We start from the raw sequence: 26,956 nt of genomic DNA on the forward strand, positions 1-26,956 counted from the left end.
GCAAAGATGTTTTCAAGCCAGTTTTCATAATCATTGTAATGATAATTGTCGTGATTGTCTCTCCGTCGGGGGGAGGAATCTGGGTGCGGGGCTCGGGGACCCCTGCGGTCCGCGGCGTGGAAGTGCCGCTCGCTTCCTGGGGTGCTCCTGGAATCCTCGAGCCACGGAACCTAAGAACGCCGACCCGCCGAAGCCGGAGGGTAGACGCTGGCACACCGGACGCGGGGACTCCAGAAGCGGCTGGACCCGGAAGAAGGGGTTGCCGGTGGCCGCCCCGGGAGCAAGGACCGGAGCTGGATGCGAGGTGTAGCTGCGGGTGAGCGGCGGGCTATGGGCCCCTCGCCGGGCGGCTCAAAAAGGCGGGAAGCGCAGGCCTTTTTCTGGCTTGTTTCCTCAACGTAGGCCGGCGGAGGACCTGCGAGCTCGGGAGAGGGCCCGGACCGGGCTCTGCATTCTTGTTGCCTCTTCCCTGGCGGGGTTGATCCTCTCCCGCGGGGCTTGCTGTAGGGGTTCAGGGAGGTGGAGATGGGCCCGCCCTGTGCCTGCAGGGAGCAGGCGCTGTGGTTAATACTTTTTTTTTCCGAACCCTCCCACAGCAATTTCAGGTGAGGTCTGCTGTCCCAGTCTCACATGTAGGGAAACTGAGGCTGAGGGAGGCTGTGCAGCCGCCGGGGCCCAGATCGGTGCAGTACACGCCCAGGCAGCTTCCACTCGCCGCCCCCTAGGCCCTGGATGGGTTTTGAGGGCACCCAGGTTCTCTGACCTGTTATCTGAAAATGAAGTAGGGTACTTTTGTGAACAAATTAGCTGGAATCCAGGGGCAATAATTTCTCGCAGAAGTGAAAGGTAAGATGTTCCTCGTCTTGCCTTTTTATCTTCTCACCTTTGGAAACAGGACCTGAGAGGCCAGCCTAACTTGGTCTTGATGGCTAGCCAGTCCTGGGATTCCTTTGCCAAGGTCACCTGACACTAGTGTGAATTGTTCTGAACCTCCATTTACTCACGGTTTTAAAAAAGTACAACACCTGCCTTATGGGGTTGTTGGCAAGACTGAATCGTGTTTGTAACTATGGTGTGCCTAGTACAAAGGAGGAGCTCAAGAAATGGTTGTTTCCCTCTTTTCCTGATTCTAGAAATATTTGGTAAAGTTACTGAGGTAGTAAATCCTAGGAATTTTAATGCTATTCAGACCACTGCTAGGCCTACTCCCAAGCTAAATCTGCTTGTTTCTTTTCTTGTGTTTGTTTTGTTTCAGACCGAGTCTCACTTTGTCGCCCAGGCTGGAGTGCAGTGGTGCGATCTCGGCTCACTGCAACCTCCGCCCCGTGGGTTCAAGTGATTCTCCTGCCTCAGCCACCTGAGTAGCTGGGATTATAGGCACGCGCCACCACGCCCAGCTAATTTTTGTATTTTTAGTCGAGACCGGGCTTCACCATGTTGGCCAGGCTGGTCTTGAACTGCTGACCTCAGGTGATCCACCTGCCTCAGCCTCCCAAAGTATTTGCTCACCGTCTGTTTACCATGAGAATGAAGAAAGCAAAACCCCTGTTCTCGTGCTGCTTACTTACATTCTAGAAGCTGTAAGACGAGCCAAATAAGTAGATGAAGGCTGTACCAGGTGTAGTGGTGAGTGCTTCAGGGAAGCAAAGCTGGGCTGCTGTTCCATCAGAATGCTCACAGAGGCAGGGCAGGATCAGGCTTGGGGCACGGGATCTAGAACAACCAAGTCCAGCCACTGGAAATCTGGTCTCTCTGACCCCACAGTCCCTGCCTAGGATGCTGGCAGGACTGCCTGGTCCCTGGTGTGTCCTCGTTATGTCATACATAATTGCTGGCTACTCTGTGGCATAGACATGAGAAAATCTGAGGAAACATTTTAAGACAAAACTTCCTACTTTGGAAGAGATGGGAAACTCACACCCTCACAGAACAATCCGCCTCTGCTGCGAGTTTTCCCTTTTGGCCTCTGGCTTCCCAGGGTGAGGGAAGGGGAGTACCTAGGTCTCTTTTAAACCTCACTTCTGGGCCTCTGATTTTGGTAGAATCAAAACTTCCCCAGAACAGAGAGCAGAGGCCACTCACAACCACCTTGGTTGTTCATTCATTCACTCAGCAGACATTTAATGCATGCTGGGTGCCAGAAATATGGCAATGAACCTGACAATTGTGGGAGAGACAGATGGCTGATGCCAGATGCAGTCTTCAGGAGGGGGAGGGGCCAGGGTCAGAGCAAGTAGACTAAGGGGGAAAAGTGGCCTAGGCCGAAGCCTGCTGGCACATGGGGAGGAAAGGTGGGTGTGCAGCAGAGCCGTGGGAGATGCAGCTGGAGCTGTCATGGGCTGGAGATCGCATCTGCAGACAGTGCCATCATTCCACAAGGCCTCGGCTCTTTCACTCTGGGATGGTTGTGTATTTAGGGGAAACATCCACTTACTTATTTTGAGGAAAAAAGCAAATTGTCATTTTATTTGGGGCAGCTTTCTGGTCAAGCTTACTGATTTCACTGTGGTCCTGTGATCTCTTAAGTGGGGAACAAGGTTGACAGCCCAAGGCCAACCTCAGACTTCTTCCCCTGCACAGCATGACGAGCAGCAGAAGCCCCTTTAGTGAAGGAGGTTCCTTTGGCATCCTTTCTGAACAATGCCCTTTCCAACCCTCCTTTATTTTTCTGGTTTTATTTTATTTTAAAGTCCCCTGTCTTAATTCTTGTCCCTCAGTCACTTGTGTCCAGGTGCTAAATGTAAAAGGTACAAAAGAGAATGTGGTGAGGCCTCCCTAGCCCTGACCTCCAGGCCCTAACACCCACTCCAGGTGACTGCTTGGACTGTTTGTTTTATGTTCCATCCAGACATATTGCCTCTTCATAATCAAATGCACACGTGTGCGCACGTATGTGTGATCACAGATGGCAGTGCTCTTTACACATTGTTACGTGCCCAGCTTTCTTAGCATGATTTATCTCAGTGATCTGATCCACGTTAGTATGTACCAAGCAGATGCTTTCCTTTCTAATGCTGCCAGATGCTCCACTGTAGAGAATGCCATGCTTTTTTTTTTTTTTTGAGACAGAGTCACCCAGACTGGAGGGCAGTGGCACAATCTTGGCTCACTGCAAGCTCCGCCTCCCGGGTTCACGCCATTCTCCTGCCTCAGCCTCCCGAGTAGCTGGGACTACAGGCGCCCGCCACGGAGCCCAGCTAATTTTTTGTATTTTTAGTAGAGATGGGGTTTCACCGTGTTAGTCAGGATAATCTCCATCTCCTGACCTCGTGATCTACCCGCCTTGGCCTCGCAAAGTGCTGGGATTATAGGCGTGAGCCACCGCGCCTGGCCAGAGAATGCCATGCTTTTATTTAACCACCTCCCTGTTGACAGACATCAGCTTGTTTCTAATCTTTTATCATGATTGATAATGCTGCAGAGAACTCCCCAGTGATGTGGTTCGTCACAGGCACCACCGTGCCCAGCCTGAGTCCACTCCAGCACTGCCCTGTCCTGCCTCCTGGGGACTCAGAGTCCACATGGACAGTCTTGCCAGGGCCCACCACTGACTCCTGTGACTCTCCCCGGGTGACTTCACTCTGCACCTGTCTCACAGCCCTTGCCCTCCCTGGGTCAGCATGCCAACCCCGGGCCCCTCTGTAATTCCTGTTTGAGCCTCCCACCCCCTGGGAGTTGCTTCTTTGACTCTCGCTTCCTGCTCTAGTGCCTCGCTTCCTGGACCCCACAGAGCACACCCTCTGTGGACCCTCCCCAACCCTCACCTCTCTCTTCACCCAGCTCAGAGTCAGGTTCTGTCATCGTAATCTCTCCCCTAGAACCCTGCCCTACTCCCTCTCCCTCCTACTCACCTGAACTCTCCCATCTAACTAAATCCAGTGCTTCCTCTGCTGTGGGCCTGCCCGCAGTGTCACCCCCTGTTCTCCCTCAGTGGATAGCCATACCATGCCTCCTCCTCCACCAAGAGAAGTGCAGCCCTGTGGCAGCTCTGCACCGCCTGGATGCTGACTGACTGCCTCTCTTGCCCCTCGCCCTCCCAAGGCCATCACTCCCGCAGTTCCTTCCCGTCCTGCACGCAGCTTCTCTTTTCCTTCTCGCTGGAGCAGTCCCATCAGTGGAGAACATGCTGGCACAGCCACCATCCTAAAACAAAAAGGGACAGCGCACCAGCCTTCTCCCCTCTCCCAGGTTTTGTTGAGCTCACCCCATGCAGTTTTCATCTCTATCACTCACCAGATGGCCCCATCAGGGTTACCCAAGGCTCTCAGTTTGCCAGACCCTATGGTCAGGTCTCAGCTGCCATCTCACCTGGCCTGTCAGGGTCCCACAGGTGCTGATGACTGCCCTGAAGTGCTCTTTCTGGTGGCTTTCGGGACCCTACCCCTCCTGACTCACCCTGCTAGCTCCTCATCTCCCGACCCCCAGCCTAGCCTTCTTCCACATTGCTGCCACCTCCTCCAGGCCACCCAGGCTGTCCAATGGGCAGGTCACATTTAACACACCTGAAGTCTCCCTTCCTGTCATCCCTAAGCCAAAGCTGTGGGTTGTCCCTTTTGCTTTTTTGTAAAGACGAGGTCTCACTGTGTTAACCAGGCTCTTCTCAAACTCCTGGCCTCAAGTGGTCCTCTTGCCTTGACCTCCCAAAGCACTAGGATTACAAATGTGAGCCCTTGGCAGGTGTGAGCCCATGCCCAGCCCCTGCCTCAGATCATTCTTGACTCACCTTCCCCTCCCTCTCCCATGTCCCTCCCATCCTAGGTCTGCCTAGACTCTGACTTCCCTCACAGCCTCCACCACTGCTACCCAGGGCCCAGTCATCCTCTTCTATGTGGCAGCCAGAGACGTCCCTTTAACACTTGAAGTCAGATTATCCCACACCTATACAAACCCTGTGCTGCCTCCCAGCACCCTAGAGCAGACTCACATTCTACACACCTGCTCCCTCCCTCAGCCCCACGAGCCGCTGTGCCTAGCCATCTCCTTCCCAAGGACCTCACCTACCCTGCTCCTGCCTGGACTCTTCTCCCAGGTGTCACCCAGCCCTGCCCTGTCCCTCCCTTGCTCCCATACTACAGCACGCGTTCTGGGAAGGCAGGACCTGATGTTGCTTTGTGCTGTGTTCCCTGAATCCTGGACTAGGCCAAGCATGTAGTAGATGCTCAATAAATAACTGGACTATTACGTTCATTCTGAGGAGTGGAATTGCTGGGATGTGCACTTGTACTTTGAGAGGGATCGCTGAATTGCTGCACATAGAGGTTGTTCCCATTTAGCTTCCCCATACCCTCGTCTGCTGTGTGTGCAACGACTTTGAGTCTCTCCCTATATGATAAGCACAAGCTCATTATAGTTCTGAGTTTCTTCCGTGAGTGTTGTTGGACATGATGCCACAAAGGTATTTACGTGGTTGTTTTTCTTTTCTTTTCTTTTTCTTTTTTCTTTTTTTTTCTTTTCTTTTCTTTTTTTGAGATGGAGTCTCACTCTACTGCACAGGCTGGAGTGCAATGGCATGATCTCGGCTCACTGCAACCTCCGCTTCCTGAGTTCGAGCAATTCTCATGCCTCAGCCTCTCAAGTAGCTGGGAGTAAAGGCACCCACTACCACACCTGGCTAATTTTTATATTTTTATTAGAGGCAGGGTTTTGCCATGTTGGCCAGGCTGGTTTGAAATTCCTAACCTCGAGTGATCCGCCCACCTCGGCCTCCCAAAGTGCTGGAATTACAGGCGTGAGCCACCATGCCCATCTAGGTGGTTGTTTTTCTTCATGCTGAGATTATTTTATTTTGCTTTTATTTTTTTTTGAGACAGGGTCTTGCTGTCACCCAGGCTGCAGTGAAGTGGCTGTTCTATCTGCAGGTGTAGTCATGGCACACAACAGCCTTGAACTCCTGGCCTCAAGCAAGTGATCCTCTTGTCTCAGCCTCCTGAGTGGCTGACACTATAGGCATGTGCTACCACACCCGGCTCATGAGATTTATTTTAAAAGCACATGTTTTTCCTAATATTTTTCTGGTTTCATTGTTTCTACTCAAACCTTTGCTAGATCTGGAATCGGTTTTAGTGGGAGTTAGGAAACAGGGAGTCTAACTTTATTTTTTTTCCCAGCAGGTTTCCCAGTTGTCTCAATACAAGTCTTTTTTTCTTTTTTTAATACAATGCTATGTTTATAAACATCAGTGCTACATTTAAATGATTGAAAAAACAAAAAGGGTTCATGTGGTTTTGTTTTACTTGGCTAGCAGGTATTGAATGTCATGTATCAGGCACAGAAAGCTGTTGCAAAGACCAATAGTGATTCAGAACAAAGCCCATCATGTCCTATTTCGGGGGTGAGGTAGTCGCTGATGATGGCATAATGTGAGTGGGTTGGAATGGTCACCTAGCCCAAGAGCCGTGGGCACAGGAGGGCTGACTTATCCTGCCAGTGGTGTTGGGAGACTTGAGCTGGGCCTGTGGGCCGTCCAGCTGCACCCTCCAGGCCTGGTGGAGCTTTCTCTCAGGCAGGGGAGCGCAGGCATAGAGGCTTCAAGTGAGTGTTTGCTTAGATGATGATATTTGATTTAATTTGGCCAGAGCATGGCCTGCAAAGCAAAAGGTGCAGTGGAATAGGTAGGAGATAGATGTGACAGAGCCCTGATGTCTGCTTGGTGCTGGACCGACTAGCCAGAGGGTCTCAGGCCCATCATGGATCAGAAGGACCTGGGGAGCCCAGCCTGAACATCTGCATTTTGTAAAGTGTCCCAGGGCATCCAAGTGCTTAGCTGAGGGGGTGGTGCTGCTCTCGGCCATGATGGTTCCTCTCTCCAGGTGAGTCCACCTGTAGGTGGAAGAGCCAGTCCAGAGAGGAGGGCCAGGCATCCACCTGGCCTGACCCATCACTGGAGATCCCCAGGTCCCGGCATCTTCCTAGCATGGATCTAGGAATCAAATTGACCTAAGGAGCCAGATTCTCAGGATCATCTTAGCCACTTCAGTTGACCTGGTAGTTTTGTTTTTGTTTTTGTTTTTGTTTTTGTTTTTTTATCTCAGATGTCTTCAAGTGTCCCTAATTCCCTAATTTTTCTTCTTCTTGCCTCAGGTTGGTCTTGTTTTTTCTTTGTTAAAGTGAGTTTCCTTGTAGTGGTATAGGTTCTTTTGACAGCATTGCTATCCTGAGTGTCTTTTCTTCTCTTTAGGGGTCAGCATTGATAATAGTGCTGTGCTGCAGAAGAGTGGAGTCTAAACTTTTTCACTGCCAGTACCCCGAAACTGGAGCGTAAAGGGCTGAGACAAGATGAAGACTGTGCTCATGGTTGCCGAAAAGCCGTCCTTGGCACAGTCAATTGCCAAAATCCTGTCTAGAGGTAGGAGAAACCAGCCCTGCGCAAGCTTTCTTGCTTTGGTCTGTAAGCACGGCCGTTTATGTGTTACAGGACATCTCTTTTTCCTAATGTGACTCCACCCTGGCTGGGGTAGATTTGGTTCGGGTCACCAGGTGGTAATGAAGCATCTCAGTATGTCACAGTGGGGTGCATTTGCTTCCATTCCTGGCAGTGTGCCAAAGCTGGGGTTCCCAAAAGGCACAAGGCACAGCTTACAGTGAAGTGGAAGGACAGTCATTGTCCATATGCCAGGCCTGGCAGGGCTGTTAGGTACAGGTAGCAGAAACCAGACCTGGAAGGAAGGAGACACAGCCAGGACCACACCCCAGTTGAGGTCTGATGAGGCTATGCCCCAGGCATTATCACCCCTGGATACTCCCACTGTCCTGTGGACCTCACGTCACTCCAGAGTAGCCAATGGACTGAGCTGTGGCCACAGACACTACTGAGACACCAGGGAGCTGGAGAGGGAATGTCTGCCACTCACCCCCAACTCTGGCCACTGGGGTGGTTGGTAGGGTGCTGTTTCCCCCCATCTTTGAATTCCCTCCAAATAGGAAGAGTTTTGGATGCTGGGTACCCAGCAATGACAGGCACCTACCTGACCTCCCCTTGGTCCAGCAGTTGAGGGGGGAAGAGACCCTCATTCAGCTGAGAAGGCATGGTCCGCAGAGGACAGGAGGCCCAAAAGTGGTGCCTGGTGCCCGGTGCCCAGAACCTGAGAAAGTACGGCTGAATGTGGTCAGTAGAGAGGGTGAGAATTCAATAATTAGAAGGTCCCTGGTAACCTAGAGTAGATCTAGAGTCCCATTTTAGTAAACGAATAACGTTTCAATGAAGTGAGACAAAAACGGAATTGAAGAGTGAAAACATAAATACAAAGAAAGAGCCCACCCCTGCCTTCTTGCCCCTGGCTCCTGGCAGCCTGGGGTTCTGCATCAAGAGTGCTCTGTGCTAGGTTGTTGGCAGATGCTGTTTTCACTGAGTGCCGTCCCATCTCTTAGTGCCCAATTACCCTCAGCAGTCTGCAGAATGCTGTCACTCACCATTCTGAGGAAGGTCTCTGGCCCTCTGGGAGGTGGCATCCAGGCCGGGGTCTCCACAGTGTCTTCAGCTCAGCTGAAGCAGCCAGTCACTTTGTGCTTCCTCATCCCCAGGGAGCCTGTCCTCACATAAAGGGCTGAACGGGGCCTGTTCAGTCCACGAGTACACTGGGACCTTTGCTGGCCAGCCAGTGCGCTTCAAGATGACGTCTGTCTGTGGTCACGTGATGACCCTGGATTTCCTGGGTAAGCCCCTCTACCCTCCATCCTACAGAAGGGAGTTCTGCATGGCACTGGCCAGGGTCCAGTTGAAGCCAGGAGATTCCTCTAGGCAGGGAAGTTTGTCCCAACTCCATGAGTCATAAGGCCAGCAGATCATGGAGTGGTGATGAGAGGGTCCCTGGGTGCGGTACCCAGAACCCAGGCTCTGGAGCTCAGCCCTGGGTCCCCATCATAGCAGTACCCCCTAGTTACTGCATTCCCTGTGCACCGTCCTATGTAGACAAAGTGGCGGCACCTATCTTAGGAAGGGCTTGACCTGTGCAGGCATTTGAGAGAAGGCTGCTGCTGTTGCCGAGTTGACCATCGTCTGTCGGTCATTTGGTGGCTGTCGTTGTCATTCCTGTATTGTTACTGTTAGCAATTACCTTGGAAGTGCTGGTATTAGTGACCTGCTGGGTGTAGGTATGGGGCCGTGTGGTTGGCAAGAGTCTGATCCAGGCTCTTCCCCCTGCTCTGCCGGCTCACTGGCTGGAGACGAGGGTACTGACAGCCTCTGTGAGTTTACGCTTCTCATAGTGAAATGGGTCTCACAGCAATGCCATCTTCTTCCCAAGACTGTAAGGATTCAGTGTGACAGTGAGGGCAGAGCACTCGGCACAGGGCCTGGCACATGGCAAAGCCTCAGCCCTTGTTCTTGCTGCTCATTGATGACAGTGATGACAAGGATGGTGACTGAGTTGTGTGGCTGAGCATTTGGACCCCAAGTTTTATCTCCAGCTGGCAGGTGGGGAGCTGGGATTTGAATTTGGCTCTGTCTGACCCCATTCTCCCAGGATGCAAGAAATGGGGCCTAGGTGGATCGCTTGAGCTCAGGAGTTCAAGACCAGTCTAGACAACATAGTGAGACCCCTGTCTCTACAAAAAAAAAAAAAATCTTTTTAAATCAGCCGACGTGGTGGTGCGCACCTGTAGTCTTGGGAGGCTGAGGTGGGAAGATGGATTGAGGCTGGGAGGTTGAGACTGCAGTTAGCCATGATCGTATCACTGTACTTTATCCTGGATGACAGAGGGAGACCCCGTCTCAGAAAAAAAAGAAATGGGCCTAAAAGAAAGCCAGACAGCTGAGCATGCAAGAACTGGGCCTCTGTAGATGAGTAGGTGAATGTGCTGGGCATGAGGCTCAAAAAGATGGGTCCTTTAACAGGAATGACTGCGCACATGTGTGCCCCCACAGAGTGCTGGGTAGAAGGATGGAGTTCCAGAAACTCAGGTTGGAAGTGTCAATGAAGACACCAGTGGTGGGGTCCAGTGCTCAGGCAAAGAGAGCCAGCCCAGGAATGATGCTCCCAGCCACAGGGAAAGTCCCGGAAGTGAGGCCAGAGCGGCAGCCCCCAGAGGGCTTGCTTGGCTCCTGTGGTTGGCCGGAGTGTGGTGTCAGCTCAGCAGCCGAGCAGAAAGGAGGCTGGATGGGAGGGGGTTACCAGAGGCCTGAACCCACATCCAGGCTCTGCCTCTGATCATCATGATGACCCTGGGCAAATTGTTCTCCAAACTTTCCCCTCCTCATTTGTGGGAAGAAACCAACATCGTCCTGGGGTTATGATGGTCTCGGAGGTTGAGCCCTTGTGAACTGTGAGGTGTGACTCAATGTCACTGTGACTGGTTTGTAGGAAAATACAACAAATGGGACAAAGTGGACCCCGCAGAACTGTTCAGCCAAGCTCCCACGGAGAAGAAAGAAGCTAACCCCAAGCTGAACATGGTGAAGTTCCTGCAGGTGCGTGGGGCTGGCCTGGGCATGAGCACACCCGGGCTCCCCACCCTCCACAGCTGTCCTTGGCCACCCTTGCTTGAGTCCTAATCCCCCTTGGACAGGGGGGCCTTTGCTAGCTCTTTCTCTGAGTGCCCCCTGCTGGCCCACGAGGCACCTGCAGGCACCCCCAACACACAAGGCTGTTGCCATTGCCAACCCTCAGTCCTGGAGAGCAGGCCTTCTGCTTTTAAAATAGCTTGTTTGGGCCGGGTACGGTGGCTTAACGCCTGTAATCCCAGCACTTTGGGAGGCCAAGGTGGGCGGATCATGAGGTCAGGAGATCAAGACCATCCTGGCTAACACGGTGAAACCCCGTCTCCACTAAAAATACAAAAAATTAGCCAGGTGTGGTGGCGTGCACCTGTAGTCCCAGCTACTCGGGAGGCTGAGGCAGGAGAATGGTGTGACCCCGGGGGGCGGAGCTTGCAGTGAACCGAGATCGCGCCACTGCACTCCAGTCTGAGCGACAGAGCGAGACTGCATCTCAAAAAAAAAAAAAAAAAAATAGCTTGTTTGGCTGGGGTTTTTTTCCCCTTAATTGTAAAACAAATGCATACAGATTATGGAAAATTAGAAAGTGCAGATAAGTAGAAAGACAAAAAAATGGCCGGGCGCGGTGGCTCAAGCCTGTAATCCCAGCACTTTGGGAGGCCGAGACGGGCGGATCACAAGGTCAGGAGATCAAGACCATCCTGGCTAACACGGTGAAACCCCGTCTCTACTAAAAATATAAAAAACTAGCCGGGCGAGGTGGCGGGCGCCTGTAGTCCCAGCTACTCGGGAGGCTGAGGCAGGAGAATGGCGTGAACCCGGGAGGCGGAGCTTGCAGTGAGCTGAGATCCGGCCACTGCACTCCAGCCTGGGTGACAGAGCGAGACTCCATCTCAAAAAAAAAAAAAAAAAAAAAAGAAAGACAAAAAAATTACTCATGATCATATTACCCAAGACAACTGCTGTTTTCATTTAGGGTTATTTCATTGGAACCCTTTTTCTGGGCAGTTTTGGGGTTTCAGATCATGTTGCACTTACACTTTTTTTTTTTTTTTGGTCCAAAAAACATCAATTATAAATTCAATTCTTTTCTGTTGGTTGAGCCAGCCTTAGCACAGCCAGCTCCTTACCCAGCCCAGGTACCAGTCCTCCTAGCTGAGGTTCAGGGCCTGGGACCAAGCCCTGTCCTGGATAGGAGCACGGGGCAGGTGGCACGGGCTGGGTCTGCAGCAGGTGCATGTGAACGTGTGCTATGTGGCAGGTGGAGGGCAGAGGCTGCGACTACATCGTGCTGTGGCTGGACTGCGACAAGGAAGGGGAGAACATCTGCTTTGAGGTGAGTATGAGGCTCAGTTTGGTCCTCATTTTTGGCCTTTCTGACGCCAGCCCCAAACTGACACCAGCAGTCACACCATTCCTGGGGCCAAAGGAGGGAGTAAACTGTACTGGTTTAAAAACACCTCTCACCTCCCTTTATTTTGAATTCCATAGATGTTTTTAACTGCATAGGCTGTATTAAAGGTGGTCAGTTGTGCCTCTGCTTGCTGGGGCCGCACAGTATGAGTGAACATAGGAGGGGCAAAATTGGGTGGATGCAGGTTTCAGAATGGGACTGTCATGGGGCAGCTTGGTGTTCAGCATCCTGTGCCCAGCGTGACTTCTCAGGGACCTTGGGTTGATGCTGGCTGATTCCTGACCTCAACACTGAGCTCCTTTTGCAGGCCTCGCTCTGCTCATCTCCTGCCCCACCCAGGATGCCTCCCGCCTCCAGCCAACCCCGGGAGCCCTGCAGAGAAGCAGGTGGCAGCTCCCTGTGCACACCCTATGCCCCATGCTTGCCCTGGCCATGATGCCCTCACAGTGGCCATGCCTGCTGGTCTCACTTGGTGCCCTTCAGGCTGTTGTTCCCTATGGGTCGCCCCTGTGCTCCTGTACCCCCAGCTCTCGCCTGTGGCTCAAGAGCTGGTCAGTGAGACAGAGCTTAGGCACCTGGCATTGCAGTACAGCACCCTCAGCAAATGCGATCACACTCTGTCTCTTCCCAGATTCCCTCCTCCCCTGCAGGGCGGCTCCTCCCTGGGGGCCTTTGCATCTGGGAGTGGAGAATGGGGGCAGCTCATGGGGCTTTCTCCCTTCAGAAATGAAGCCACTTATTCCCAGTAAGGAAGCTGCGTGGACAGGCTCCGGCGGCGACCCTAGTCCCACTGCACGGCCTTCCTAGTGAGTCTCGGCTCCAGGACCCCTGCTGTGCTTTAGCCCGAGCTGCCCCCACCACAAGCTGGGACCACCCGTGGCCTTCCTGCTCTTGCCCATTTCCTTTCGCCTTCATTCTTTTCTCCTTCCCTGTCTTTTCTTCAGCCTCTTAAAATTTCCACCCACCCCTCCAAGCCCTCCCTCCTAGAAGGCAGGGAATCGGGTCATGTGGGATGGGTCTGGGGACAAAGAGGTCCCTCGTGTACTTGGCAGTAGCATTTCCTGATTTGGTGGGGATGAAAGCCGAGGATTAGAAGAGAGAGGGCGGGAGTAAGAAGGGAGTGAGTGTTCTAATATGTTTCTAGATGGGAGTAAAGGAAGTCGTGTGGTGGGGTGTTGTGGAGTGCCCAGGGCTTCGGGAAAGCCGGGGGATAGAGGAGGGTCTGGCAGGGGCAGGAGAGGGGCTGAGCACACGTGTTCTTTCCTGGAAGGAGCCAGGCTTCACAGTGGGGTGGGGAGCTGTGGCAGGGATCTGGGAGGTGGGTCACAGCTGGCCACTCCCCACCCCCAGGTTCTTGATGCTGTTCTGCCTGTCATGAACAAGGCCCATGGTGGTGAGAAGACCGTGTTCCGGGCCAGGTTTAGCTCTATCACGGACACAGACATCTGTAATGCCATGGCCTGCCTGGGTGAGCCTGACCACAACGAGGCGCTCTCAGTGGATGCTCGCCAGGAACTGGACCTGCGAATCGGCTGTGCATTCACCAGGTGCTGGCCACACCCACGGAGTCCTGAGCACACCCTCACTCTCCCTCAGCCAGAGACCTGCCTCTACTGGTCCCCCTTGGGGGCCCCTAGGCCTCCCAGAGCCAGGACGAGCAACAGGGGATTTCACCAACCCTGAAGAAGGCCGGGCACAGTGGCTCACACCTGTAATCCCTGCACTTAGAGGCCAGGATGGGAGGATTGCTTGAAAAAAAATTATTTTTTTGAGACAGAGTCTTGCTCTGTTGCCTAGGCTGGAATGCAGTGGCACAATCTCAGCTCACTGCAACCTCTGCCTCCCAGGCTCAAGAGATCCTCCTATCTGAGCCTTCCACTACAGGCGCTACAGGTGTGCACCACTATGCCTGGCTAATTTTTGTGTATTTTGTAGAGACAGGGTTTCACTGTATTGCCCAGGCTGGTCTCAAACTCCTAAGCTCAAGCAATCCACCCACCTTGGCCTCCCAAAGTGCTGGAATTACAGATGGGAGCCACTGCACCCAGGCTAAACAAAAATGTATTTTTGGGCCGGGCGCGGTGGCTCAAGCCTGTAATCCCAGCACTTTGGGAGGCTGAGACGGGCGGATCACGAGGTCAGGAGATCGAGACCATCCTGGCTAAGACGGTGAAACCCCGTCTCTACTAAAAAAATACAAAAAAACTAGCCGGGCGCGGTGGCGGGCGCCTGTAGTCCCAGCTACTCCGGAGGCTGAGGCAGGAGAATGGCGGGAACCCGGGAGGCGGAGCTTGCAGTGAGCTGAGATCTGGCCACTGCACTCCAGCCTGGGCGACAGAGCGAGACTCCGTCTCAAAAAAAAAAAAAAAAAATGTATTTTTTTGTTTGTTTGATTTTTGAGACAGAGTCTCACTCTGTCACCCAGGCTGGAGTGCAGTGGCACAATCTCGGCCCACTCACAACCTCTGCCTCCTGGGTTCAAGTGATTCTCATGCCTCAGCCTCCTGACTAGCTGGGATTACAGGCGTGCGCCACCACTCCTGGCTAATTTTTATACTTTTAGTAGAGATGGGGTTTCACCATGTTGGCCAGGCTGGTCTCAAACTCCTGACCTCAGATGATCCGCCTGCCTCAGCCTCCCAAAATGCTGGGATTACAGGTATGAGCCACTGTGCCTGTCCAAACATTTTGTTTTTATTAGCTGGGTGTGGTGGCATGAGCCTGTAGTCCCAGTTACTTGGGAGGCTGAGGTGGGAGGATCACTTGAGCCCAGGAGTTCAAGGCTGCAATGATCTGTGAATCCCCATTAATGCATTCCTGCTAGGCAACACAGCAAGACCCTGTCTCTACAAAAACCAAAAAGACCTAAAGAAAACTGTTTATTTAGCTGGCAGAGATCACCTATGCCCTGCTTGATAAAGTGTGTCCGTGCTTTTGGGTCCTGAGGAGAGTGTGCGGTAGATAGAACAGAATAGAAGGCTCCCTGGCCCAAGACAGTAGAAACCTCTGTCTACTCTCTCACTGACTCTGTCACCCGTGTACACACATGAATCCTCCCTAAGGCTATGCCCACTCTGCTCCCACTGGCTTCTAAGCGGGGACACTACCTGGTGCCACCTCCCTCATGCACCACCCCTGGCCTTGGGCTGGACTCACATGGGTGGCCATAATAGTGTCTTGAGTGAATCAGTGACCAAAATATCTTTCTCTCCACTCCCTCCAGGTTTCAGACTAAATATTTCCAGGGGAAATACGGTGATTTAGACAGCTCTCTCATCTCCTTTGGGCCGTGTCAGACTCCAACCCTGGGATTCTGCGTGGAGAGACATGATAAAATCCAGTCCTTCAAACCAGAGACCTACTGGGTGCTGCAGGCCAAGGTTCCTTGCCTTTCTCTATGCATGCTGGGGCTTTCTGGGTTTGGGGCACGGATTCTGAGAGTCTTCCATCATCATCAGCCGGCAGGCCCCGGGCTAAGGGCAGAACTGTGGACAGCTATACCTGGAAATGGTCTGTGGTGCCCAGGGCTGAGGGACCCCAGCCTTCATGGGGACAGTGGGAAGAGACTGGGCCTGTATGTGCTGAATCTGGATAAGTTGGAACGAGTTCAGCTCTGGCAGTGCAGGGTGAGGTCACCCCACATGAATCAGTGGCTGCAGTGGTCAGGTCCAAGCACTGGACTGAGGCCACTGACTTTCAAACTTTTTAAAATTCCTGGAACCCTTTCTTCAAATAAAAACTTCCATGGAAGCTCACTGTAAGACTTAATACAGCTAGGCACAGTCACTGATGTCTGTAATCCCAACAGCCTGGGAGGCTGAGGCAAAAGGATTGCTTGAGGCCAGGAGTCCAAGGCTACAGTGAGCTACGATTGTGCCACCGCACTCCAGCCTAGCAACACAGTGAGACCCTGTCTTGGAGCTACTCTGGCTGACATGGGGCTTGGGACACCAGTGGTGGCCATACCTACCACCGGCCAGGCACTGGGGATAGGCAGGGGTGGTGTGAGAAGTAGGGGCTCATGTGCTTCTTAAGGACACATCAGCCTCAGCTTCGGGCTGCCTTCCTGAGACTGACTGCCTGGTTTCAGGGCACGGGGTGGAGAGGGCCAGATGTCAGCCTGTGTATCTGCCCGCCTGAACAGGTGCAGCTGTGAGCCATTAGAGCCAGGGCTATTTTGCTCCCAGACAAGGAACAGCTTCATCTGTCCTGGTTCTTCCTGGCGTTGGGCTCACCTGGAGACTTTTTCTTGTGCGTTCACACTTTATGCTTTTTCCTGCAGGTTAACACTGACAAAGACAGATCTCTCCTTTTGGACTGGGACCGAGTAAGAGTGTTCGACCGGGAGATTGCACAGATGTTTTTAAACATGACAAAGCTGGAGAAGGAAGCCCAGGTGCGCCTGCTCCACCCACACCTATCACAGTTGCCTTAGGTGAGGGTGGCCCTTGGATGCCTCCCGCTGGAGGAACAGCCTGTGATCCTAGGCCATGTCTTCCTCCCCCTTTCTAAAACACAGACATCTTTTTGGAAAGCCGAAAGGTTACTCCCCCATATACTCCTAAGATATTTCTGCCCAATGCAATAGCCACAGTGTACTGCATGCCCGCTTCATACCAAGCACTGTCCACGCCTGTGACCTTGTCAGACCCCTTCCACTCTCCCCTTTCCACGTGACCCACTAGGCAGTACCTCTGTGTGGCAGGACTCCATCTCACACAGAGATTCAAGCTAACAACTGTTGAGGGACCTGCGTGCAAATTGATGAACTTGTCCAAGGTCACAGCTAGCAGGGGATAGGCTTGGGATTCCAATTTCAATCAGCTTGTGTGCTTTTATGGGATTATGTTTCTTACTCAGGGTTCCCATGAATTGAAAGGACATGCTGCTTGGCTGTTAGAAAAAGGGCGAGGTGACCGGGCTGCACGGGTGGGGCCACGTCTGTGGCTATTGAAGTAAACATGCTACAGGCGTGACAGCTACCAGATCCATCGAAACACAGCCTGGCCTCCTTAGCCACCTTCTCCTTGTCCTTCTCCAGCGTTCCTTGAGTGCCCTGTTGCCCGCCATGCCATCGTCTCAGGCATCTGAGACTTCTAAAGCTGCTCCAGGCTGTCAGCATTGATCACATTCCTGCAGAGACACTGTTACCACCTCCAGGCCTCACGCCGGGGAGCCCAGCTTCACTGCTGCACATAACAACTGGCCACCCACATCTGTCGGTCTGGAATGCAGAAGGCATTGCCATGACCAGCCTACTTGGGATTGACAAGGGCAAGGGCCTGGAGTTGAGTTGTTTGGATTGTTTTTGCCACAGGCAAAACAAAGAGTTGTCTCTTCCAACAAGTGTTCAGCAGAGGTAGTGGTAGGACCCCAACCAAGCACAACTCACGGATACACCCCACTAACCTGTATGGTGTTTACACAAATTCCCGAATAGTTACCAGCACTTAAAAATTATGAGATTTCATACTAAAATTCTGCCTTCCAGCTTCTCTTGAAAAAGCAGAAGAGGTAGCAATACTAGCAGGGGCAGGCAGCAGCCTTCCCCACAGCAAGGAGCAGCACTTCCCCTGGGACGGGCCCCACTTGCCATCCCTGTAGCTTGGCTGATGCCAGCTTCTGTAGGATTTCCATCTGCAGCCCTCTGACTCCTCAATCTTCCAGGTTTTCTCTTTCACTAGAAAAGTCTCCAGAAAAGAATATTCAATCACTTGTGGCCAGGAGTTTGAGACCAGACTGCCCAACACAGGGAGACCCTCTCTCTAAAAAAAATAATTTAAAAAGTAGCCGGACATGGTGGCACATGCCTGTAATCTAGCACTTTGAGAAGCTGAGGCGAGAGGATTAAGACTAGCCTAGGCAACATAGCAAGACCCTGTCTGTACAAGAAATTGAAAAAAAAAAAATTGGTCAGACATGATGATGTATGCCTGTGGTTTCAACTATTCAGGAGGCTGAGGCAGGAGGATCGCTTGACCTAGGAGTTCAAGGCTACAGTAAGCTCTGATGGTGCCACTGCACTCCAGCCTGGGTGACAGAGCAGGACCCTGTCTCTTAAAAAAAAAAAAAAAGGTTTGTTTGTTTGTTCTGAGATGGGGTTTTCCTCTGTCACCCAGGCTGGAGTGCAATAGTGTGGTCTCAGCTCACTGCAACGTTCACCTCCTGGGTTCAAACAATTCTCCTGCCTCAGCCTCATGAGTAGCTTGGATTACAGGCACATTCCACCATGCCCAGCTAATTTTTGTATTTTTAGTAGAGACGGGGTTTCACCATGTTGGTCAGGCTGGTCTCAAACTCCTGACCTCAGGTGATCCACCCGCCTGAAGGTGACCCTCCCAAAGTGCTGGGATTACAGGCGTGAGCACCCAGCCAAAATTTTTTTTTTTTAATTATTTTTATTCTTTTTCCCTTCCTGGTCCTGAATAAATACTCAATCAAGTCTTTAGACTGTTGGGAAGAATGAGTTGGAGAAACAGGGAGACCAAATGAATGAAATCAGACCCTTCATCCACACATCTTGATTCCCTCTATGGTGGTGTCTTCATCCTCCTCCAAATCATTGACTGTCCTGTCTTCCAGGTGGAGGCCACAAGCAGGAAAGAAAAGGCCAAGCAGAGGCCCCTGGCCCTGAACACCGTGGAGATGCTGCGTGTGGCCAGCTCTTCTCTGGGTATGTAGGGATATTTCTCTCAAGTCGCCAGAAGGCATCTTGAGGCAGGTTCATGGAGGCAGGTTCAGCCTGGAGCAGCGAGTGCCCAGGGATGCAGCGTGGTACCCGAGGCTTCGAGGGGATCTGAGCCTCATGAGGATTTCACTTCTCCTTAGGTTGTAAAGGTGGTAAAGTTGGTCACCACCTGAGGGGACATCCCAAGTCTCTGAGCAGCTATCCCTGCTGAGGGGAGAGGCTTCAGCCAGATGTCGCCTTCAAGGAACTGGTGTGAACATTGCCCCTCAGCCTCGTCTCCTCAGCCTTTTCTCCTTAGTAGCAAGGAGGGTGTCTGGAAAGCTGGTGGTCTCTGGCAGCTGTCAGCCCCTAGGCATTGGTGCCTCCCCCCGCAGGGAACTATTGGCAGTGTCCTCTCAGAGTGGTGGCTCCAGCGTCCTCAGAGGGCAGCAATGCTGGGAGTGGTTGCTAGCTAAGCGCCAGCCTCTGCCGGTCAGGGAGTAGCAGGACAAGCCCCTCTCAGTGGCCCCAAAGTGCTATGAGGACAAAAACACCCAAGGGCTCAAAATGGGGCTGCGTGGAGCTCTGTCATCAGCCAGCCCTGAGGCGTGGTTATGGCTCCATGGCCAGTGCATGGGGAGTGGTGCTCTGAAGGCCATGTCTCATCCCCATGGCCATGAGCCCCGTGAGGATGCACTGCGGGGTAGAGTGAGCGGCGTTTCCCATCAGGCCCATCCTGGGTGTAGGATTCAGCCTCAGACAAGGCTGTGTGGCACAGGTGTCCACCCGGCCAGCAGTTCTGCACTCCAGCCATGCCTGCTCAGAGCCACCCTCGCCCTCAAGGAGGGGCCGGCCACAATGGGGGAGCCCAAACGGCAAAAACGGGCAGCCCAGGGGAGTTTATCAAAGCAAAAGTGTAGTCACCAGTACACACTCCTCATAGGAGAGGTGGCCTCACAAGTCCCCAGGCCTGGAGCTATGAGTGATGTCTCACATGCTGGGGGCCAGCCTCACTGCCGGAGCCTTCTCCCCAGGTGGTGCTCGCGCTGCTGGGCACTGCCTGTTCCCTGTGGCACTGCCCTGGCTGACGGGCTCTGGAGGCCTGTGGGATGTCACAGCCACTGTGTCCATAGGCCACAGTGCATAGGCCAGGGCAGGCACGTGGCCGTCCCCACGTACCTGGCCCTGTGAGAGCCTCCTGTCTCTCACAGGCATGGGACCGCAGCACGCCATGCAGACAGCCGAGCGGCTCTACACGCAAGGCTACATCAGCTACCCACGGACAGAGACCACCCACTACCCTGAGAACTTTGACCTGAAGGGCTCTCTGCGGCAGCAGGCCAACCACCCCTACTGGGCCGACACGGTGAGTGGAGCCAGGCCGGCCCCAGCATGTGTCTGTGTCACTGAGGCCTTGGGACCAGGTCTGGTACTTCAGCTGAACCTAGGCAGGCAGCCGAGCCCTGCTGCAGACTCTATTCTGTCTTCTCTCCCTCAGGTGAAGCGGTTGTTAGCAGAAGGTATCAACCGCCCGAGGAAAGGCCACGACGCTGGTGACCATCCCCCCATCACCCCCATGAAGTCTGCTACAGAGGCCGAATTAGGTACCGCTGTCACCCCATACGCGGCGTGCTTCCAGGGAGGGAAAGGCAACCTGCAACAGTGAAGGCTGCAGGCCCTGTTGGCAATGTAGGGGCTCCTTTAGCCTCTGCCTGCCCTGGCTGTGGGGATGGGGAGCCACCTGGAAGATGAACTCCATTACTGTGGGGCCAGGACAGGAGTGAAGAGGTGGCAGCAGCTGCTGGTGCAGGGAGGCGAGGGGCAGACACAACAGGGGACATGAATGAAACCAAGCCAGAGAGTGGTGGCATGGGGGAGGGGGTGGTACACCTCCTACCTCCCAGCTGGCCTAAGGTGGTACCAGTGGTCCGAGTGCCAGGAGAAGGCAAATGAGGAAGGAAAAGCAGTGCAAATAGAGACAGGGGCCACTTGTGGACAGTCTGAGTTTGAAGCAATGGTGTCATGTCACGAGACAGTGGAAGGACAGGCCAACGCCTGAAGAGCAGTTCCGCCAGAAGCAGGGGCAGGAGGTCGGGCAGGGTGGTGGGAGCTGCAGCCAGAAAGGAACCACTGAGGTACGGAGGCTTGTGTTCCTTTCCTCTGCATTTTCTTTCTTTTTTTTTTTCTTTTTTTGAGGTAGAGTCTTGCTCTGTCACCCAGGCTGGAGTGCAGTGGCCCGATCTCGGCTCACTGCAACTTCTGCCTCCCAGGTTCAACCAGTTCACCCTACCTCAGCCCCCTGAGTAGCTGGGATTACAGGCGTCCACCACCACACCCAACTAATTTCTTTGTATTTTTAGTAGAAACGGGGTTTCACCATGTTGGCCAGGCTGATCTCAAACTCCTGACCTCAAGTGATCCATCCACCTTAGCCTCCCAGAGTGCTGGGATTACAGGCATGAGCCACCGCGCCCGACCTTCCTGCACATTTTCTTTCCTCCTTCCCCGGGATTTGCAGCATGTCTCACACAGCGGCTCTGTAAGCAGGACCTTGCTGCTTGAGCAAGAGTACTGGGGGCTCCTCACAGCCAGAGCCCCCAGCTGGCTCCCAGCTGACTAGCCCTGGCCTATTGCAGGGGGTGACGCGTGGCGGCTCTATGAGTACATCACCAGACACTTCATCGCCACGGTCAGCCACGACTGCAAGTACCTGCAGAGCACCATCTCCTTCAGGATCGGGCCCGAGCTCTTCACCTGCTCCGGGAAGACCGTCCTCTCCCCAGGTCACACCGCGGGCCCAGCTTTCCTCCTCGCCTTCACGGGCAGACAAAACAAACATTCTACATCGTGTCTGGGGATGGGAGGCCCAGGGTCTGAGGCCCAAGCCACCCAGGCTAGGGACCCTGAGTGGTGGCGCATGTCTCTCCAGGCTTCACGGAGATCATGCCCTGGCAGAGCGTGCCCTTGGAGGAGAGCCTGCCCACTTGCCAGCGGGGCGACACCTTCCCTGTGGGTGAGGTGAAGATGCTGGAGAAGCAGACGAGCCCGCCCGACTACCTGACAGAGGCTGAGCTCATCACGCTCATGGAGAAGCATGGCATCGGTGGGTGTGCCTGGCCAGGCCCCAGAGCCGGCTCCGTCTCCAGTACCCAGGCTTTGAGTCTTCTTACAAAGCTGCCCCACCACCCCTGTGTGCCCAGCCCAGCACCCGTCCACAGGCTGGTGTCTGGAAACTGGTGACCCAGTGTGTGGCCAGCCAGGCAGGTCCACAGCTGGCATCCCCTCCTGAGGCCTGCATTCAGGACCTGGCCTTCCCTGTGAAGGCCCAGATGTGCCCTCGTGCACTGTGGGATGTGCACACGCCGACTAACGCCCACAAGGCTGAAGACTGGCCCAGATGCCAAGCGACTCATAGAAATCATATGGGCAGTCTCCTGAGTCCACAGAGCCAACCTGGTCTGTCCTGAAATCAGGTGACAGGGAAATGAGATCTAACAGGAGCTGCTTCCCTGGGAGAGAACAGAAATGCCTGTCCCAGGGACAGGGCTCCCCAAAGGATGACCAGGAAGTTTCCATACAAAAGTGGGCAGCCCAGGGGAGTTTATCAAAGCAAAAGTATAGTCACCAGTACATACTCCTCATAGGAGAGGTGGCCTCACAAGTCCCCAGGCCTGGGGCTATGAGTGATGTCTCACATGCTGGGGGCCAGCCTCACTGCCGGAACCTTCTCCCCAGGTGGTGCTCGCGCTGCTGGGCACTGCCTGTTCCCTGTGGCACTGCCCTGGCTGACGGGCTCTGGAGGCCTGTGGGATGTCACAGCCACTGTGTCCAGGCTCTGCTCCAGCAGCAGTCATATAGGTGGACTCTCAGAGAATGTCTCCCCAGGCTGAGGTCCTGGTGACCATGGCGACCTTGGCAGGAGAGCAGAGCTCTGGGCTTGCTCCTCTCAGGGGTCCAGGACACCTGCCAGGGTCCTGAAATAGCCCTCAGCCCACTGTGGAGTGTGGACTCTGCTCCCCTGCATCCTCTGCCCTTTCTCATTGATGGGACACTGGCTCCTGGCAGCCCTGTGCTAGCCAGTGAGCCAGACCCAATCAGCAATACAATTTTGTGACAGTGAAGAGGGCTCTGGTGTTACCTTTGCAACAGGAGAGTAGTCAGGGTGGCCCTGTGACTGAGCCCCCAGGAGTGTGTAAAAAGGGCCTGACCAGAGCCACTGCAGAGGAGCCCACACCACGCGTCATGGTGCCTGGCAGACTTGGGGTGGTAGCGGCACACACCACCCACAGCCTGCCACACAGGGTGCAGAGCTGGCCTCGTGCCAAGAGCCATGGGCCCTCAGCAGGCTCCCTAGCCCCTGAAGGCCAGTTTCTTCCCATGTGAGATTCTCTCCGAGCTACTTTGGGAAGGTGTGTGTCACCTGCCCATGCTGGTGAGCTTGTGGGGAGCCCGAGCCTCCTTTCTGCCCCTCTGACTGGCACCTGCCATAGTCAGAATGCTTCAGCCTCTGCTGCGCCCCTCTGCCAAGAAAGTTCCTCTGGGTGAGAGAGTGGAATCCTGGGGACTGGGAGCCTGCCCTGGGGATTGTGACGGCCATTGCAGAGAGGGAGGAGGTGGGAAACAGGAAGTGGGCAGAACTGTCCAGGTTTAGCGGAGGGCAGCTTTGCAGTGAGCTTGTAAGCACCTCCATGTTCTGGTGGAATGGGGCTCTGGCTCCGGGAGCAGGTGGGTGCCACAGGATCCAGGCAGGAGAAGCCATAGAAGTCACATTTACCAGGCGCAGAATAAGCGCTGTGACCTCGGAGAGTTCCTTAACCTCTGAGCCTGTCATCTCTGCCGCAAAGCAGGAGTAGGCACCCCGTGCAGGGAGGGCTGCCTCTGTGTTCTCAAGGCAGAACATGAAATGCATGCAGTTGGTGCCCAGCACAGTGCAGGGATTGCTCAGGGCACAGCCCTCCCTCCTGTGGCCAGAAGCAGTGAGGGCCTGAGCAGCAGCCCCGTGACAGGTGCTACAGCACATGGTTCAATGGGGCATGTCCAAGGCAGGCCAGGAACCCTGGGGCCTTGTACATTGCAGGCACAGATGCCAGCATCCCTGTGCATATCAACAACATCTGCCAGCGCAACTACGTCACCGTGGAGAGTGGGCGCCGGCTCAAGCCCACCAACCTCGGCATCGTCCTGGTGCACGGCTACTACAAGATTGGTGAGTTCCTCAGTCCTGCCTCCAGGGCCCACGGAAGCTCCCTGACTTCTCCCTGGACGTTGGCTCTGCTGCCCGCTCCAGACAGGCCCCTGCCCTGCAGTGATCCCCCAGCCCCACACATACTCCCTCAACACCCGCTGAAGGGGCGCTGCCCCAGGACCCCCAGGACCTGCCCAGAGCGGGAGCTCAGTGTGTTTGAAGGCTGAACAGACATGTGAGGGAACCAAAAGGGAAGGCAAAGGTGCCTCAGCCCTGTTCCCTGGAGGTTCCCCAGGGGCCAAGGGGAGAGGAAAGAGCATAGAACTGGCCCGAGGGCGGCCTGGAGCTCATTTGTGATGTGGTTCTAGCCACAGGACGTCCCTGTCCACTCTGCCTGAGATTTCCAGGTGGGAAATCAGGAAAGGTCTGGGGTCATAAGAGCCAGCCTGGTACCATCTGAGGCTGTGGACTGGTGGGCAGGGCAGAGGCCAGGAGGACGGGCCAGAGCGGGAGAGGTGAACAGGGCAGTAGCCCTGCCTGGGAGGGGGTGGCATGGCCCTGGGTGCGAGTGCTCAGGGCAGCATCTGCCCCCTGCCCGCTTGCAGATGCAGAGCTGGTGCTCCCCACCATCCGCAGTGCAGTGGAGAAGCAGCTGAACCTGATCGCCCAGGGCAAGGCCGACTACCGCCAGGTCCTGGGCCATACCCTGGACGTGTTCAAGAGGAAGTTCCACTACTTTGTCGACTCCATTGCTGGTAGAGTCTGCCTCCGGCCTGCCCCTCACCAGAGGGGTGTCTCTGTCAGCGCTACCAATACCTGGGGACCTAGGTCCCCACATGGGACCAGCTCCCAGATCTGGGCTCCATAGGCGAGGGCAGTGACACCTCCTGACTGGGTTGAAAGAGCAGGTGCAGTAACACCACACACAGTCAGGAGCATGCGCCCCTGACACACAGGGCAGTAGAAACCACTATCTATAGGGACCCTTTCATACTCGGAGCCTTCTGCTGGAGGCTGGGAGGGAGATGACTCCTGCACTCTGCTTGCCCGCAGGCATGGATGAATTAATGGAGGTGTCTTTCTCGCCACTGGCGGCCACAGGCAAGCCCCTCTCACGCTGTGGGAAGTGCCACCGCTTCATGAAGTACATCCAGGTAGGTGCAGGGAACACTAACTCAGGCAAGCTACCTCACCCCTGTAGGCCTCAGCTTTATCGCTGGTCACGCAGGAATCATGTTCTTTGTCCTGGTTGTCACAGAAGAATGAGCATAAAGCAGCCTTGCCAAAAAAATATCCAGTGTCCCCATGTCCCCTAGAACACACAGCCATTAGGCCGCGCAAATACACGTGGTGCGTTTTTCCCTAACACCATGCCACTTGCCATCATGGGCATTAACGTACGCACAGAGATTTTAGAATTGCCTTTTCTGCATGCATGGAACAAGGGCCAGAGACTCATGCTCCTTGCCTGGCAGTGTGTCACGGGTTCTGCATGACAGGTTACATATTTTGTATTATGAGAGGAGTGGGGGTGCAGGCCAAGTGGTGGCCCCAGTGACCCTCACGCCCCCTGCCTGGCATTGCCGTAGGCCAAGCCAAGCCGCCTGCACTGCTCCCACTGTGATGAGACCTACACACTCCCCCAGAATGGCACCATCAAGCTCTACAAGGAGCTCCGCTGCCCTCTGGATGACTTCGAGCTGGTCCTGTGGTCATCAGGCTCTCGGGGCAAGAGCTACCCACTGTGCCCCTACTGCTACAACCACCCACCCTTCCGAGACATGAAGAAAGGTGAGTGCGGCCACTCCCTCCTATCCATGGGTAACAGCAGTCTCTGTTCAGTGCCAACCCCTGCCTTGCACCAGGATGGACTCTGAGGGGACCCCTCACCCTGGCCTTTCCTGCACTCATTGGCACTGAGACGAGAGACCCTGGATGTAACTAGGGCACTGGTCAGGCCTCAGGCAGTGGTGCCACCCCCTCTCTGTGTCAGAATTGAGCAGGCAACCCTAGTCCACCCTCAGGACCTGGGCACAGGTGTGCAGTGCTCCCTCTGGAGCTGAGTGAGCAAAAGGATGGAACAGTCGGGGGACCCACCCGGTGAGCAGGCACCCCCAGTCAGCGTCCACCACTGTCCTCCATCCTCATCCTCGTCCTCATTACTGGAGGAGGGAGTGCATGTGTCCAGGCATACAGGACAGAGAGCACCAAGCCAGACCAGGAACCAGCAGGAGTGAGGTGTCTGCCCACGTTCACCGTGTGCTCTGCAGAGAGCCTCCTCAGGCGTCAGTCTGCACCCGTGCTTCCGGGAAAGTGAGACCCCCATCCCCGCTCTCCTGCTGCCTCCAGAACAGCTGACAGGGTAGTCCCATGTGGCCCAGTGACACGAGGGTCATGTGGCATTACCAGTAACGAGCTGTGGCAGCAAAGCAAAGCAGGGATGGAGTCGACTGAAACCCACTGGGATGGCACCAGCAAGGGGCCTTGAAAGTTGAGGAGGTTTCAGATAAGCAAAAAACAGGGGTACTGGCAGCCAGGAGCCAAAGCATGAGCAAGGCTGTCCCCAAGAGCGAGGCCAAGAAGAGTTCCTTCTGCTGGGACAAAGGATCCAGGAGCTTGAGGCATTGGGAGCAGGCCGCAGAGGGCAGGTGGGCACAGTGGGCATGCCTTTACGGGGCTCCCCTCTCCCACCAGGCATGGGCTGCAACGAGTGTACGCACCCCTCCTGCCAGCACTCGCTGAGCATGCTGGGCATCGGCCAGTGTGTGGAATGCGAGAGCGGCGTGCTGGTGCTGGACCCCACCTCGGGCCCCAAGTGGAAGGTGGCCTGCAACAAGTGCAGCGTGGTAGCGCACTGCTTCGAGAACGCCCATCGCGTGCGGGTGTCTGCCGACACCTGCAGTGTCTGTGAGGCCGCCTTGCTTGACGTGGACTTCAACAAGGCCAAGTCCCCACTCCCGGGTGACGAGACGCAGCACATGGGCTGTGTCTTCTGTGACCCCGTCTTCCAGGAGCTGGTGGAGCTGAAGCATGCGGCCTCCTGCCACCCCATGCACCGTGGTGGGCCAGGGAGAAGGCAGGGTCGAGGGCGGGGCCGGGCCAGGAGGCCCCCTGGGAAGCCCAACCCCAGACGGCCCAAGGACAAGATGTCAGCCCTGGCCGCCTACTTTGTATGATGGCCCTGTCCTCCCTCACCCAGGCTGTAGTGCCATGCAGACACCTCATGGCACTTCAAACTATTAAAATGCATTTTATCTT

General features: G+C 54.6%; 1 protein-coding gene across 3 annotated transcripts; it reads left to right on the forward strand.

Moving 5' to 3' along the window:
• On the forward strand, positions 1-26,956 carry TOP3B (DNA topoisomerase III beta). 3 transcript variants are annotated; one of them, XM_033234044.1, is made up of 19 exons: positions 259-316; positions 7,178-7,345; positions 8,521-8,652; positions 10,299-10,405; positions 11,694-11,768; positions 12,571-12,652; positions 13,197-13,393; positions 15,070-15,226; positions 16,129-16,242; positions 18,429-18,519; positions 19,725-19,879; positions 20,012-20,117; positions 21,150-21,296; positions 21,443-21,616; positions 23,591-23,719; positions 24,304-24,453; positions 24,752-24,852; positions 25,288-25,489; positions 26,393-26,956. In XM_033234044.1, the coding sequence occupies exons 7-19, from the start codon at positions 13,221-13,223 to the stop codon at positions 26,872-26,874; spliced, it is 2,181 nt and encodes a 726-aa protein (XP_033089935.1). In that variant the 5' UTR covers positions 259-316; positions 7,178-7,345; positions 8,521-8,652; positions 10,299-10,405; positions 11,694-11,768; positions 12,571-12,652; positions 13,197-13,220; the 3' UTR covers positions 26,875-26,956. The 3 variants fall into 3 exon arrangements, with proteins under 3 accessions (XP_033089933.1, XP_033089934.1, XP_033089935.1); XM_033234042.1 differs by lacking the exon at positions 12,571-12,652 and having other exon boundaries at positions 1-316; XM_033234043.1 differs by lacking the exons at positions 7,178-7,345; positions 8,521-8,652; positions 12,571-12,652 and having other exon boundaries at positions 227-316; positions 26,393-26,874.

This window comes from Trachypithecus francoisi, unplaced genomic scaffold, assembly GCF_009764315.1.
Source record: "Trachypithecus francoisi isolate TF-2019V2 unplaced genomic scaffold, Tfra_2.0 Lachesis_group14, whole genome shotgun sequence".
NCBI classification, from domain to species: domain Eukaryota; kingdom Metazoa; phylum Chordata; class Mammalia; order Primates; family Cercopithecidae; genus Trachypithecus; species Trachypithecus francoisi.

Coding starts and splice junctions, on each gene's coding strand:
- TOP3B (XM_033234042.1), top strand. CDS start 7,276: ATGAAGACTGTGCTCATGGTTGCCGAAAAGCCGTCCTTGGCACAGTCA. Junction 8,653..10,298: donor GATGACCCTGGATTTCCTGG/GTAAGCCCCTCT, acceptor ACTGGTTTGTAG/GAAAATACAACAAATGGGAC. Junction 23,720..24,303: donor GCACGGCTACTACAAGATTG/GTGAGTTCCTCA, acceptor GCCCGCTTGCAG/ATGCAGAGCTGGTGCTCCCC.